The 16,519-nt window shown below is 37.1% G+C and overlaps 1 protein-coding gene across 1 annotated transcript in view; it reads left to right on the forward strand.

Moving 5' to 3' along the window:
• Positions 1–16,519, forward strand: part of PKP4 (plakophilin 4) — a 233,744-nt gene that overhangs the window by 112,184 nt on the left and 105,041 nt on the right. The window contains exon 3 of the mRNA XM_054699747.1: positions 9,401–9,513. Within this exon, the coding sequence (XP_054555722.1) occupies positions 9,401–9,513 (113 nt within the window). The remainder of the gene's footprint in view (positions 1–9,400; positions 9,514–16,519) is intronic.

Consider the following 16,519-nt stretch of genomic DNA (forward strand, 5'->3'; position numbering starts at 1 on the left):
GACTGAAATACACTGGTAAGGGGAGTAGTAGGAAAGAGGGGAGAGGTCTGCTGTGCCATGTGGGTAGCTCCCTGGCCAGGGTTCAAACTGAGACACTAGCCCAGCCTTCAGACTGTTGCTGTGGGCTGCTGTGGTGCCCCACCTGTGAGCACCTCCAGCTGCCACTGTGAGTTGGATACTGGCCCACGGCTCTGTGTGCCACCAACTCCAGGCCTTGTTGATGGGACAGCGCCATCTGACACAAGCAGCCTTAGTCTTGAGACTACTAGACATTGCGGGCACTGTCTGGGGTGAGACAGCTAGCTGCTTATGGCCTTAGAAATTCTTTGTTTCCCCAAGCCCCTGTTTGTTAAGTAAACCCCATTTTTGTTCCCTGAGCCTGAGTAATCTTGCAAATGTTAGTGCAAGGATGAGAACCTACAGATAGTGACCTGTCCCCACCATGACACTGTCCTTGGGATTGTTTTAGCACTGTTCTAGAAGTAAACCTAGAAATTAAAATAGTAGAATCATAAGGAAAGATATACCTACATTAGATATTTGTTTTCTTTCCCCATTACATTTCATTAAGTTACTAACCAAACCTTAAATTAGTCATTTTAAAAATTAGCTTCTTATTCCCTAGCGCTCTTTATTAGATCTACTGAAGAAAGTAATTGAATTTAGCCTAGTTTTTGTTGCCTTTTTATATTTTTTTTTGCTGTGTTTGCAATAAATACTGCACATAGGAGAAGTGAGGAATTGGTCATTCTTCTTAGTTTTCTCTTTGAGCAAATAATGATTTATATGCATTATTATCATCTGCTATACAGCCAATTAATTCCCAAATAAGCATCTAGCGTTAGGTGATATGCATCATTGGTGTTACTAATTTTGAAATATGTATTAAAAAATCAGACAAATTGTTAATGTTAAGTCAGTTATTTTTTATAATCTATTAATGAATTTTAAAGTAATGGCTGATGAAAATTTGAAGACCTTACATTTTAAAGAGAAATCTTGTGTTTTTGATATTAATTCTACCAAATAACTACCTTGTTGGAAAATGATAAGAACAGTCATTATTGAAAACTGCAGCTGACTCTGGATCTAGGCATCCATATTCCATGTTGTAACTCTTTTCCTGATTTTCCTTTGATTACTAAGACTTGTCCAAATATATGAAATTTTAAACATTAGCAAAATTTCAATGAATAGAGTATATTTAAACTATAATTATTTATTATTTTACAATTACAAATACATTTATACATTTTAAGAGAGAATGTAAATGTGGGGGGGGGGAGGCATTGCTAGCTCAATTTAAAATATCAGTGCATTGGTGGACAGATTTTCCAAAATGGTGTGTGATGACTGGGAAACCAATTTTCTGATTATCAGGATATGATTTCTGGGAGATCAAGAATTCAATAGGTAGAAGCATCTATTAGCATGGGGGAGAGGTGAAGCAATGGCATGTGGTTAGTTATATTAACCAGAGTAAGCCACACTCACTGAAATTATGCACAAATTATTTAAAAATAAAACTCACATTTGCCCATTTCACCATGAACAGAATGGAATTCCTGACAGTGCTTATTTTTTCCAATTTACCTTTTTTTACATTGTATGAATATATGTACTAGTACAGTTGAAATGTTTTAGGAGCCTTAAAAATAACCAATCACATATTATGTCTGTCTTTGTGTAAAAACACTTAGGAATCAGCAAATTAAAAAATCTATACAATCATTTATAATATAGTACATAAAATACACAAAATAAATACACCTTGATAAATTAGGATTTTTTTTTTTTTGCAAAGATGTGGATGATGGATACTAAGATGAATGAACTATTTTCTACTTTAAGAATTCAGCCGAGTGAGTCGAGTTCATGTAATGGGCTGAGCATTCTTCCCCATGTCTACGTGACAGGCTCTTGTGTTCATGGAGGATATTTGAGGGGTATGGAACATGAGAAAAATCTTTGGAGTGGTGTGTAATGGGGAAGCCATAAATAGTTCAGTCTAGTATAAAAAAGGAGTGACAGGAAGCCAAAACAATAAAAAAAAAAATATTTGGGAGTACTGAGAGTCTTAAAATATGGCTGGGTTCGTTGTGGGGAAAGGATGTCCTGAACAAACTCCACAAACACAGGTTTTATGGACCCAGTCCCCCACCCCAGACCAGAAAGATCCAAAACACCAAGTACTACAAATCCCATAATGTCATCACCACTGAAGAGAGGGTTTCTGGGAACTGAGGGTGGAGTTAAGCAGCCAGACTTGGTATATAACCAGACATGTGGGCGTGGGGGCCCCTTGGTTTTTTGCTGGTTTTCAGTGTGCTATTGGGGTCCCAGCTCAGCAGAACTGGTAGGACTCATTTACCAATTTATCTCTCTCTCTCTTTCTCCCGGAGTCATTTTTTCATTTTCCCCTTTTTGTAAATAAACCCTTTGTTAACCTTTTTGTGTGTGCCTGCAGTTGAGCCTCATTATGAGTCCCTTTTAAGTGCGTGGGCGAGAACCCACAGGCAGGCCAACCCATTTCACATTTGGGTTGCCCTGTAACAGGTTGACATTTGGTAAGTTGTATTATGGGGTGGGGTGGGAAGGGCTTGGTGCACTGTGGTTAGATATCAGAATGATGTGATTTCATCATTCATTTTGAATGACTTTAGGCAAGTCAGCTCTCTATGAAGGAGGGTAGTATACAGGCTGACTGGAGAGTCAAGGAAGTAATCATATAAAACATTCAGCAGAGAGGCTGCAGTCCAGTAAGCTACAATAAAGGACAGATTATTATGTGTTTGACAGATCTGGAAGAAGTATAAAAAGCAGAGGAAAGGCCCCTTAGCCCATGGTAGAGAGAAGACCTCATGAGGATTTAATGCAATAGCCTGCAGTTAATATGAATGTGAATTAAGGTAATGGCAAGAATGGTGAGGAATAATGTGGATTCAACCAGTGTGGCAGAGGTAGAGGATTTGTAAAACAATTTCACTTGTGAAGAATGAGGAGGGAGTAGGAGACAAGGGATGAAATGGTGAAAAGGTGAAAACACTTGAGTTTGAACCTGAGGGAGGGTGGTTCCCACAGGGTAGTGGTTCTTGAACTTTTGTGTGCATGAGTATCACCTGGAGGTTGCTGAAGAGGTGGCTTGAATCAAGAAGATTCAAGACAAGTCCACAACAGTGAGTTACTATTGTCCGAACAATTTTTTAAAAGCTATCATAAAAGTTTGGACTTTTACCTGTTTGCTTTGGCATTTTCATCCATACCTGGCAAAAGCTTTCTTTGTATGTTTTAATGTAAACCCTTCTTCCTTTAGTTTGATTTCCTAGCAAAAGAGCTTTGGTGACAAAGTTACAGGTAGAAAAAGCCTGAGTTTTAGAATGTAAATTTAGAGCATCTAGTAAGCTGTGCTAGTTTCTCTCTTTCATTAAAGCTGCAGCATAGATACCAATACTAGAACCTGGTTTAATCCTGTATGATGTGGTTGTAGGATAAAACAGTAAAGATCTTAATGTTCATTTATTAGAATTTAAGTTAATGTAAGAGGGAAACAGACTGATAGTTGTGTCTTTCTCTTTTATTTACGTTTATCTTATGCAAGGCTCTAAATGTAAAAAGGCAGTGGGCAGAGCTTAGTGCAACTAATCGAGCAGAGGTGTACTAATAAGGTGCACTTTCCCTTCAGAGTGAGGTGAGGTCAGCAGTTTCCACTGGAAGCTTAACCCTTTGTAATACCCTGCCCTTTATAAATATTCAAGTTAGACAAAGTGATTAAAATTTTATTTTGTTAATGTATTAAAATATTTTAAATATGGAATATAGGATAGTGCCCCTTACAAGACCCCTAAGTAGAGTATGAGCCTGATTTTTCATTATTGCTAAGCTGCAACACATTTATTTTTTATTGAAGTGTTAATAGTTGCTCCTTGAAAAAACATGCTTAATTTCAGTAAGTCAAAGAATTGCTAGGTTAGACAAAGGAAAGCTGATATCCTACTGGTAGGCTTCTTGGAGCTTTTAATATGCTAGTGTCACTGTGAATCTCAGATCTTCTGGGCAGATTTTCTGAACTTACTTGACCCAGAACTCCTCCTTTTAAGGTCAAACCTGTGGAACACTGCCACGGGTGCTCTTAAAAGAAAATATTAATTATTCAAGTTTTTTGTTTGTTTTAATTTTGGATTTCCTTTTAACAAGGGAACTGGACAGTACAAATGAGATAGACATATGCTTGGCATTTCTATGATTGTAGGTAGTGTCAGATCTAATAATGGTTTGTCATTTACTAAGTTAACTGTGCTAGAAAGGTGCAATGTTACTATAAGGGTGATGAGAACCTGTGCCATAGAAGAGGTCAAACCTGGGTGCTGGTAAGTTGGGAATTAGTCTCCTTACAATACCTATGAGATTCAAAAATCTAAATGGCCAATAAACAAATGGATAGATATTGGTTATTAGGGAAATACAACATAAAATGTATGTGAAATAGCATCCCATGCCTGTCAGTTTAGCCTCCCAACAGGAATTTAAGCATCCAAATGCAAATTGATGTCAGCGAGAATATGGAATAACTGGAACTCATGCACTTCTGACTGGAATATAAATTGGTAACAGCCTCTTTGGAAAGTAATTTGACAGTCATTATCAAGTAAAGTTAGAGATGTGTAAAGCTTCAAGCCCAGCAATTCTCCTTCTAGGTCTCTACTCTGGAGAAGTCTGCCACATGTGCAGAAGATGGTTTATACACGGATACTTATTTTGCAAAATGCTTATAATTGCACGAAATTGGAAACAACCCAAGGGTTGCTTGTGATAAAAGCATACAAATACACTGTGCTATAGTGATTTAGTAGAATACTGAAAAGTAATGAAAATAAATGGATAGATCTACATGTACTGCTATTGATAAAACAAAATCATATTACAATACGTGCAAGCTACAGAATATTGTGTATACCATGACACAAATAGATATGCAAAGCAATGTTAGATGTCATCTATGGATCCGCAAATGTGTGGTAGTAGTAATATAAAATGCTTATGTGAATATTAAACCCCAAATTCAGGATAATGGTCTTTTCTGAAGTGGGAATAAAGAAAGGGATAGGATACAGGAGAGAGAAATCAGTCATTTCATTGTATCTGTAATAATTCATTTGTCAAGAACTCTGAAGCAAAATATTAAGATCTGTTATAGCTCAATTAGGTCCTCAAAGCTCATTGTGCAATTATCAGTACCTTTTCTATTATGTCAAAGGAAACCAAAAACCAGTGTTTTCTCAGGTTGGGTTTTCATTGAGATGGAATTTTGTGTGCACAGTATTTATTTCAGCTGAGCTCCTTGAGAGGAGAGGAAAAGGAAAAGCTGGGTTGAGTAGGGACAAGTGCAAGTACTATGCAGGCAGGCCAAGCTCAAGCTTAGGGGCAGCTCTAGGACATATTTGCATGTGGCCACCATATTTACCACCTCAATCTGTGGCTGGAAGCAGCCAGCCAGAAAGAGCTTGCTGGGGACTTGGGATGCAATGGAGGCATCCCTGACAGGGCAGCTCATCTCTTGAACTGTCTTGGGCCGTACCGCTCTGGCCACCACCCAAGGCCATCCAAGATCATGAAAATAAAAGCTTTGTTTTCTCCTCTTCCCCTGACTCAGAGAATATTTATCAATAGATTTACCTCTGAGAGATGAGCTAAATATGAAGAAAAGTGTTCAAAAAGGTGGGAACTGACTTTTTATAGCCTGTTTTAGTAGCCTTGACTTGCTTTCTTTGTTTATTCATGCTCTTGTTGGGCAGAATTTAAGATGAAATTGTCATATACTAAATCATTGGCAGATACTGTTCACAGTATTTTCCTTATACTTAATGCAAAACAAATGTTAAGACCCCCTTATAATTCAGATTTCCAGTTTGAATACTGATATAAGGATGAGCCTTCACATTCTATATTTAGAGGATAAAATATAAAAAGTTAAGTTTTATAGATGCTATTTCTATATAATCATCTTAATGAGTGTTATTTTAGAAATCATTAGATATGTTTTCATATGACTGTGTAATTCTTTCTTCCTAATCAGTCAAAGAAGCCAGTAGTGACAGAATTGTCAAATATTTATATCCTTCTTATCCATATTGGTGCCAGTCACATGTGGGTGTTCAGTTTATATACTGTAGGAGTCATATTAGTAATTTTACATCAAAACATACATAAATATTTTGCTTGTAAATATTCACATGATCTGGATATCCGTATTTACAATTTCCACATGTTACAGCTTCCTAATAATTTTCGGCTTTCGGAACTTTAACGAGACCCTACTTATAAGAGATGTGGACAAATAATAGGTAGAATAGTTTTGATAACAGTGTCTAGTTACGTTCATTATTATAGGATATAGCATGGACTTTTTTTCAGTCCATGTGAATGATAAGGAAAATTACCCAATTTTTAAGCTAAAAATATAGTTGCTCTCCTAGCAACTGAACAACTGCAAATTATTTCTATTGGTGTATAAGTTAAGGATTCTAATTGTAACAAACACACTGACATGGCTAGTTATGCAGAAAAGGGTATTTATTAATTTGATATTAGTGAATTCCCACATTTGTTAAAAGGTCTGGAAAATAGATTTGAGACTAAGCTTCCAGGAACAGTGTCCAAACCTGTGCCACAAAATTAGTCAGGTAAAGAAACCACTAGCATTTACACCAAACATACATAAAGCAGATTATGTATAGGTCATTTTCATGTTGGGATCTTGACCTTGAGACCAATTAATTACAGCAAGAAAATAGAAAAGAAAGAAGAATGAGCTTTGTGTTTTCTGATGACAAATCTTTAATGTCAGCACCTGACTTACAATCTGACATTTTCTTGGCTGAATCAAAAATCACCTGTTTCTGTTTATGTGGGAAGGTATTGTAGGACAACAAGTTCTAACTTCTGCCTTCTAACCTCTAGCCATTTCCTTGAAATTATGCTCAAAAGGTAATAGACTTTCAGAAACATGATAAAAATCTATTAAAATGGATTTTTTTTTTCTATATTCTGATTAGAAACATGCATTAATCCTACCCTGGTAACTTTTTTGCCCCCCCCCCATAAAGAAAACACTCCAACTTCAATCCCTGATCATTATGAACATGAAAGTAATATGTCTTTAAGATTTTATTTATTTTTGCATAGAAGAACTGGGGTGAGGTCCCAAGGTGTTGTGGGGAGAAGGCTGAGAGGACTCACCAGAAACAAAGTGGAGAGCAGAACAGGCAGACCCACTGAAATTCGCTGCTAAGGGGAGCAGAGGGCAAGACAGGAGAGGTCTACTGTGCCCTCAGTGGGTCAGCTCCCTGGCTGGGGATTGAACTCAGGCATTGGTGGTAGGCCTTTTTGTGGTGGTAGTGCTGAAAATCAACCCCCAGGCCACCATGGAGGCTCTCAGGAAATAGCTTTTGATACTTGGGTTGACCTTTCCTCACTTAACTTGATGTAAGCAGCCAGGTTTCTGGGGGAAAAGATATGTTTTTTATATGTTACGTATACTGTATATTATGTTATATAATAAACAATTGAGTAAATAATCAAAAGAATGTAAGTTTATCACAAAAAATATGATGCTGTATAAGGGTAAAGAAAGACTAAGTATAAAGTGAACTATTTGTCTCTATAATATATGTGTTATATAATCTTCATCTTATACTGAATGTTATATTATTATTGAGCTGGTATTTTGTTGCTAAGCATTTAATAATTATCATTGGTCTAGGAATTGCTATGCAGAAATAGTCACTGCACACTTTCCTATATTATGATCTTGTACAGCATTATTGAGCCAGCTGTTACTTGTCCAGGCCCTGTCCTGTATGCCCACACCAGTTGGACTCATTAGAAAAGGATTCTCAAATCAGAACATTTTAAGGACTTAAGGGACTGTTTCTTAAAAATTATTCTAAGAATAGTTTATAGAATTTGCAAAATCAGTTGCTGTCAAGTAATTTCACATTTGCCTGATTCCATAGAGAGTTAATACACTTTTCAATTAGATTCTATATTTACTTTTGCATGATAAACAACATTTGCATATTGTCATAGGTACTTTTTATTTCTGATTAGTTTCTAGATACAGGTTTTGTAAGTTTGATATTTTGAACTAGCATTCACTGTCCAATTAAATTACTTACAGTTCAGCAATTGCTTTGCATAGGATTGTAAGGAGATAATATGGCACATGGGAGCTCGAGCTGTTATTGGAGAAGTTATTTGTAGCTTAAAGCCTTTGGAGTATACTTGAGTTGATCTATAGATGGATTATAACATGGCATATGTCCTACTTACTAAAATCCTTCAAGCTAACAAGGAGATAGTACATAAAACGTTAAAACAACCTCTGTAATAGAACTTTCTTTTTTATTTTTTTTAAGATTTATTTATGCATACAAGAACTGGGGTACAGGCCAGAGGTGTGGCGGGCATGGTGGGTAAGAGGAGTCACCAGAGACAGAGTGGGGAACAGAACAGTCAGACTGACAAAATACACTGCTGAGGGAAAGCAGCGGGCAAGACAGGAGAGGTGTGCTGCACCGTGTGTGCCGGCCGGCTGGGGAATCAAACTCTGGCTGCAGAAGCTGTGGATAGCTTAATAGTGCTGTGCTTAACCCCTTGCACCACCAGGGAGGCCCTGTAATAGAACTTTCTTGCCTTCATGATGCAGCACAACTGAAGGATATAATCTCTTTAGACAATCTGTCCAGCTTTTTAGTGCAGTTTTAAATTTTATATTATGACTTTGACTTTTACCTTTATTTATCTCCCTTCATTTCACACAGTGACACATGAATGCATTTGTTACAATAGCAAAATTTTGTCGTTTATATTGTGGATGAGTGTAGCATGATTTTTCTGTGGGATTAGAATAGCTTTTTCCCCATAACAATCAAAAGGCTTTGTATCAAGCGAGATGAAATGATTTTCATCATAGTGTACATAGTTTAATGCTATGACTCAAATACAGTATGAGGGATATAAAAATTAACTAAGGAGGATAAAGAGCTTATGTTGTTGGTGTGTCTGTGATGTAGACACATCAGGTAGTCTCTACAAGCTTTAATACAGCATCTAGCAGATGTACCATTTGAAGGCCTCAGTAAGGACCAGAAAATAAAAAAAAAAACAAGTACCTACGTGTTTCCCATTCCATGCAAAGGCTGATCTTCTAGTGTCTTTAAGTTTGTTAAGTTGGTTATTTAAGCCAAAAGTTCTACCCAGAACTGGAATTTCACAAAACCACACTACAGTGTGTTATGTTAATGGTATGTTCCTATGTTTCCTGTGACATGCATTAATTTGTGCATCTGCCTGAGTAGCAAACATTGGCACCTTATCTGTCTTTTATTTCCTTGAATCACAGGAGCTTCAATTTCAACGACTCACCCGAGAACTGGAAGTGGAAAGGCAGATTGTTGCCAGTCAGCTAGAAAGATGTAGGCTTGGAGCAGAATCACCAAGCATCGCCAGCACCAGGTACAGGGCTGATGTCTCTATCTTTTTAAAGGCCTTCAGGTTACATGCCTTATTAAGGTGTCCTGGAGGCAGCAGATGACTCTGTCAACGTTGTCACTATTAACTTGCCTTCATAAGTTTTACACCAAAAAGTGGCCATTTATTCTAATTTTGAGAAGTCTCTTGCAATATTGATTATCCTTCATTCCTGTGCTTGAAGTATTTAAATGGCATTGGTAAGCTACTGTAACAAAAGCTGTGCTGCCTTTAGAAATCTGATTTCTCATGTGTAGGCACAGTTAATGGACACTTTTCAGAATTTATTGCTAATTATTTAGTAAAGCTAATTAGCTTTAAATGCTAGTATTGATTTTTTATGAAGAAATTTTTTTCTAAATGGTAACAGTATTTAAAAATGCCTTCAGTTTACCTTGAATTTTTAAAGCTACTAGCTGAAATAGTAGTGTATTTAAATATAATAAATATAAAACTAATATAGTACTGAAAATACATATTTACTCATAATTGCTTTTCATTTAGATAGCCTTTCGTGCCACTTAAAAGCATTTAACTATAAAAACTACTACCACAAGCTCCAACTAGTAAATTCCCTTATTCTAGCTATGAATTTCTGTTATAATAATTACATATTCCAAAAAAGGCTTCCATAAAATACATCTGTTGGCTGCATTTTAAAGCTTGACTCGTTTACTCCGAAGTAGGTATGTGCCCATCATAACTTATCTCTTAGAAATTTTTAATATCATAATTTTTCCGCTTCCCAATATCTTCTGTTATTACTCGTAGCCAAAATTCCTTAGTAAATGGAATAGTGCCTGTAATTTCTCTTTTATAGCTGATTGTTGCTATAAATTTTAAAATATTAGATTGTTAAATTGTGTTTTTTATGAATGTTTTCATCTCTGACCCTTAAGTGTTGTGCATGTTGATATGCTTAGTAAGTATGTTTCATATAAAGTATGCATATAAGAGCAACAAACTTTTAAAACACAAACACCAAATAATTTTTTAAATAGCCAACCAGGTTTTTTTTTTTATAGGAGGAGAAATTATTAGCAAGGTATAAATCAAAATTTTTAACTGGCTTTGTACTACTCAATGAAATAACTTATGAACTTAAAATCTTTAAAAGCTAGTTAATTCTATTCATTATTTTTTAAGTTATGTATACCCTTAAAACCAAAAAGGGCAATTCACAAGTGCAATAAATAGTATGGTATTAGATATTTCCAAAAAGTATGTATCAGCAGATTTAAAAATATTTATTTTTCCACTGAAAGAAAAATTAATCCAACATTTAAAGATGCAGTTTGGACTTTCATCCTGGCAGTTTAGCTATCTAAACTAACATAGAATTTCTTTCAATAAAATTCTGAATATATGATATGTTAATAATCAAATCAGTTCCTAGAGGAAATGGCAAAAGAGAAGGGAAAATCTCTAGATATAGAAATAAAAGGCAACTCAGAGCTGACCAGAAGCATTTGAGCTTCCTCTCCATGAGACCTGAGGACAGTTGCTAACCCTACCTACCCTCATACCCAAAATAAACACTAGTCTTAGGGCTTTAGTCCTATGCAGGAACCAAAGAATGAAATTTAAGGTTGCTATAATAACCCATGGCCCTTAAAGAGCTAAACTCTTGGCAAACCCTCAGTTTGTACAACTTAATGGGTTCAGAGCCCAAATGTAACTCTACTTTGTACAGGAATGTCCAGTTGAAAAACTGTTATCATTACAGATAAGCTCACAATCAAATATAACTCAAGTGAAAACAAACTCAGTAGTGAGAGTCAACAGGCTTCTATAGTATTTAAAACTTAAAGAATTAGGTATCGTTGGATTAATTTTGACTTGTGCATAGGAAGATATTCACTGTAGCATTGTTTGTAGAAGTAAATAGTATAAAGAACGTAATTATCCACTAAGATGGAAATGAGAGATAAACTCACTCAAAAGCAAATAAAATGAATTAAATAGATCTCTTGTATCAATGTGAGTGTCTTTGTAAGAGAGACTTGAGTGAAAAGCTACAAGTTGCAAAAGACTATGGGAGGTTATCATTATGAACATTTAAAATAGATACAACAATATTGTAGACTGTTTAAAGAATGTTTGATATCATTTATGGATATTTATTTGCATGTGTGGTGAAAGTATTAAAAAAATATCTTGGAATGACACCAATTTAAGAGAGAGGCAACTCTAAGGAAGAAGAGAGGAGGAATTGGGTTTTAGCTGACTCTGTTAAATTTTAATTAAGATTCTCTGTGGAATAAACATAATTAATATTGACATCTGTTAAATGAGGCAGGGGTTAGTATTTACATGGCTATTTTCTGTAATTTTTATTAATATTAAATAATAAATTAGCTAATTTGATAGGTTTATTAAAAATCCATTAGTAAAATATATACTACAATTAATAACTTACTGTCAGTGGTTTTGGTGCCATATATGTGTGTCTCAGTGTCTCACATAGTACCTGGCATGTCAATGGGGCCCAGTCAGTGAATGTGGAATGAATAAGTGGGTCCTGCAGAAATGACAGCTGGGCTGACCAGAAGCTTGCATCAATATATGTATGAGTCTACGCTGCAGTTGTATTTGAGCACCACGAACTCAAGGTGTGTAGGATATGTCCAAAAAGACCTAGTGACTTATGGAATTGGAAAGGTAAAACTGGGAGCCAGAGTGATAAAATTTCATCTGTAAAAGAAGCCTATTGGAAGTTGTTGATATTGTTACTGTTGAAGGCACTTGTCCCAATAGTGTATGTAGTATGTAGATCACAATGTAGAGAGCACAGACAGCAATGCAGGAATCTATTACAGAATCTTAAGGGTTATAAGAAAGGTGGGTTGTTTTTTTTTTTCTTTAAGTGAACCCCAGTAGGAATGGTAATTGTTCCACTTTGCTCTACTCCCATCTCGTATTGAATCCTTACATATTACTGACCCCCCCCCCATAAATGCTAACCCCTCCTTAGAACTTTCCTCAGGTTTTTCTGAAAAGTCATGTCTGTTCCTCTGAACTGTCATAACTATTCTGTACCTGATTGAACTCTCCTATGAGGAAGTAAGGTTCACTCCATCCTCACAGCCCTGGTATAGTGCCTCATGCTGAATGTTCATTGAATGAATAACAAACCTTAGTGAAATTCTGTGTGTTCTGAGTTCATCAAGTAAGGACGTTTTACTATTAGGTACTGTACTTGGCGTCTCTAGGTGTCTATCTACTCTTTCTCATATCTGTCCTCTTCACACCCTTCAGTGTGATTTTTAGTAGCCCTCACAAAGATTTGACATAGATGCTCTAAACTGCAACCACTAGATTTATACACTTGCAAGGCATTTATTAGAAATCTGTTAGTGGAAGGAGCAGAGGCTTTTGTCGTGTCAGTATAGAGGAAATTCAGTCCCCCCCCCACTAACTGTCAGTCTTAAAACCAGAATCTAAAGGTACAAAAACATAGAAATTAGCTGTCAGACTCGTGCCCTTTTTCCTATCAGCCATTTCTGATGTGCTCAAAGGAAATTAAATGTGCGATTGCTACTTACGACCATGAAACTTCTTTTGGATTCAGTTCATTCTCATATACAGTGAGATTAGCCCCCAAAAATGGGTGATTTGATAGCTAGTTATCTTTCAGATTGTTTGATTTAGTTCCTGTGTCAGAGCTGGTATAAGGAGATCTGGAAAATTGTCTTCTCCAAATCCAAGGATGGTATTAATAATCTCAAAGGAAAATGAAAAGCATACTTTATTTGCTTGTTCAGTTGTCCAGAATTTTCTCATGTTGTTCTTAGGCTGTGAATAAGGAGGAGGCACTGGCAAGAGGTCTTATGTAACACATGACTGTTATATTGTACACTAAATAATAAGCTCTGGCATCCTCCCCAAATGAGTGACTTTAAAACTGAGCAATTCAGGGCCTCCCCGGTGGCGCAGCGGTTGAGCGCTGGGTTGCGAAGCTGCCCGCGGCCTCTGTGGCGCCGGTTCGATCCCTGGCTGCTCCCCGGCCACCGGAGGAGGATCCCACATGGCGCGCAGACCTCTCCTGCCGCCCGCTGCTCCCCTCAGCAGTGTACTTCGGTCCTTCTGCCTGCTCTGCTCCCCGCTCTGGCTCTGGTGAATTCTCTCACCCTCCCGCGCTTCTGACTGTACCCAGTGCATGTATAAACAAAACAAACAAACAAATAAAATAAATAAATAAAGCATGCCTCTATTAAAAAAAAAAAAAATTTAAAAAAAAAAAAAAAAAACTGAGCAATTCAGTTCCTTCACACTTGTACCAAAGATTTTTTTTTCATTTTGCATAATGTTTTCTTTTTTAATTGGTATATTACATTATATACGATTTAGAGGAATAGGTTCATATCTCCTGAGATGTATGTCAACACATTAAACCCACCATAGTCCTTTACCTATAGACAATTGTGCCCCCACCTTTGTTTTTACCTCCACTCTCCCTGCTGTTCTAGTAGCCTCACTTCTGAAGTCATATTTCTAAGTTAATATTTAGTCCAGTTCATCCAAAGACGAATTTTTAAGCAATCAGATGTTGCCATTTTACAGGTAGAGGAAGTGGACCAATGTATGTTACTATTTAGAAAGTGTCCTAAAAGGGGAATTCCACAGCTGATATTGACCATTCACTTATAGTATATCTTGTGAGAACTTTAAAAAGTCAATGATTAAAATAATTGCTTAGTTTTTCTATTAATGATTCTTTGGATATAGTAGTTATCTAAACAGGTAATAAAAACCCAATTTCTGATATTTTTCCATTTATTTATTGCATTAATAATATTAGCAATATCGATATGTAATGATCCTTAATCTGAAATTGATGATTCCTATGATATATCACACAAAATAGTCACCACAATTTGTAAAATCTGAAGGTGAGCGATTGAATTAGTTAATAGAGAAGTTACAGCAAAGCGTGGAGGGAGCCCAATGGTAGAGATAGTACAGAAAATATGTATTGCGGGGGCCCCCCCAGTGGCACAGCGGTTGAGCGCTGGGTTGCAAAGCTGCCCGCAGCCTCTGCACTGCCGGTTTGATCCCCTGCCACCGGGCTAGGGTCCCACATGGCGCGCAGACCTCTCCTGCCGCCTGCTGCTCCTCTCAGCAGTGTACTTCCTCACTCTGCCTGTTCTGCTCTCCACTCTGGCTCTGGTGAATTCTCTCAACCCTCCCACGCTTCTGACTGTGCCCAGAGCTTGTATAAATAAATAAATAAATCTCAAAAAAAAAAAAAGAACAATGATGTAAAAAATATATTTTTTAAAAAAGAAAATATGTATTGTTAATATTTCATGCATTTTCTAAATGTTGGGAGCCATTTTCCTTTTGTGTTCCCAAGTTACCAGGCAAAAAGAAAAGCAACGCTAAAAAATTACATGATTCAGAATGTCTATAAATTATTTTTTAAAAAAAAGAAACAGGTTGCTTAGAAGCTCTTTAGTTCCTGGGGCTAAGACAAGTTTTTTCTCTTACCAGTCTCCATTGAAAGAGCTTTATCTGATGAGACAAACATCCCTCAGTAGTCTCTCTCTAAATTACAAAATCAGGCTTACAAGGCACTTCTTCCCTTGAAAAACATCATATAAATGGACAGCTTAGCACTTGAACTAAAAGTAATTCTCCAGAAGCCCTGTTCTGACACTCAAGTTGGCTGCAGTGATGTTTAGCAGGTGTAGATGGATGAATCAAATTCAGGGCCTCTGAGCAAGCCCCATGCCATGATGACTATTTCTGTCTGCAGAGGCTTTATAGCCTCCTGGGTGCAATGGGTGCCAAGATGGAGCTGTTCTGTGTTGTAGGCCACTGTACGGGTGCGTAGTTTGTGTACCTTAACAAGCAAAATGATACCCAGGGATGCTGGGGTATGCACAGCTCATCTCAGGAGAATCTCCTACTGCAGCTACCTCAGAGGGAATGGTACTCTTTAAGCTGCTTGCCTCCAATGCACTAAACAACAATATTCAAATTCAAATTTTGATAAACATGGAATTTATTCTTTTTCTCCTATCATCAGTGGTGTATTATTCTCATATGAGTCTAGTTTCACTGCAGTGACTGAACCATGGTCCAGGAGCCCACAGTAAGAGGCCCAACTCTGAAGAAAAGTGGACAGGAATAGACAAAGCAGTATTCTTACTCTAGTTTTTATTGACAGTGGAGCTAAGTGGTAGTCATTCCCAACAATTTGTAATGTTCAAGAAAACAGAGAAAATCCTTAATCCTAAAATTTGAGATAACTATTTCCAAGTCAGATCTATTGATGTGTGAATTTTTAAATAAAATTCACCCTTTGCAGCATGGTTTTATGATTTTTGATGGTTTTAACATATAGTTGTTTATAGCTTGTACCGTAATCAATATATGTAATATTTCTTTTAACCCCTCAGGAAGAGGAAATCACTTTTAAAAGTTTGCTACATTTCTTTTCTTTTCTTTTTTTTTTTTTTTTTAAGATTTATTTATTTATTTATACAAGCACTGGGTACAGTCAGAAGCGCGGGAGGGTAAGAGAATTCACCAGAACCACAGCAGGTAGCAGAGCAGGCAGAAGGACCGAAGGAAGCAGCTGGCGGCAGGAGAGGTCTGTGCGCCATGCGGGACCCTCCTTCAGTGGCCGGGGAGCAGCTGGGGATCAAACTGGCGCTGCAGAGGCTGCGGGCAGCTTCGCAACCCAGCGCTCAACCGCTGCGCCACGGGGGAGGCCCAAGTTTGCTACATTTCTTTTCTTCAAAAAAATTTTTTTTTTAAATTTAAGTTTGAGATAATTCTCCCTCGCTGACTTTTTATCTTGTTCCAAAAGTCTCACTCTGATATACCAGGCCTAAATTTTAATGGCTCCCACTAGCTTGAGGAATTCACAAAGGGACAGATAGCTTGGGGCTGGGCCAGTAGCTTGGGGATGCTAATTTAGTAGTGGTTAGAGGTGACTGCAGTCTTCCAATGGCAAGGTGGCAGACTTGGCCAGCAGAAATAC

The sequence above is a fragment of the Talpa occidentalis genome, unplaced genomic scaffold (genome assembly GCF_014898055.3).
Source record: "Talpa occidentalis isolate TD23 unplaced genomic scaffold, MPIMG_talOcc4v2.1 talOcc4.3, whole genome shotgun sequence".
In the NCBI taxonomy this organism is placed as follows: Eukaryota; Metazoa; Chordata; class Mammalia; order Eulipotyphla; family Talpidae; genus Talpa; species Talpa occidentalis.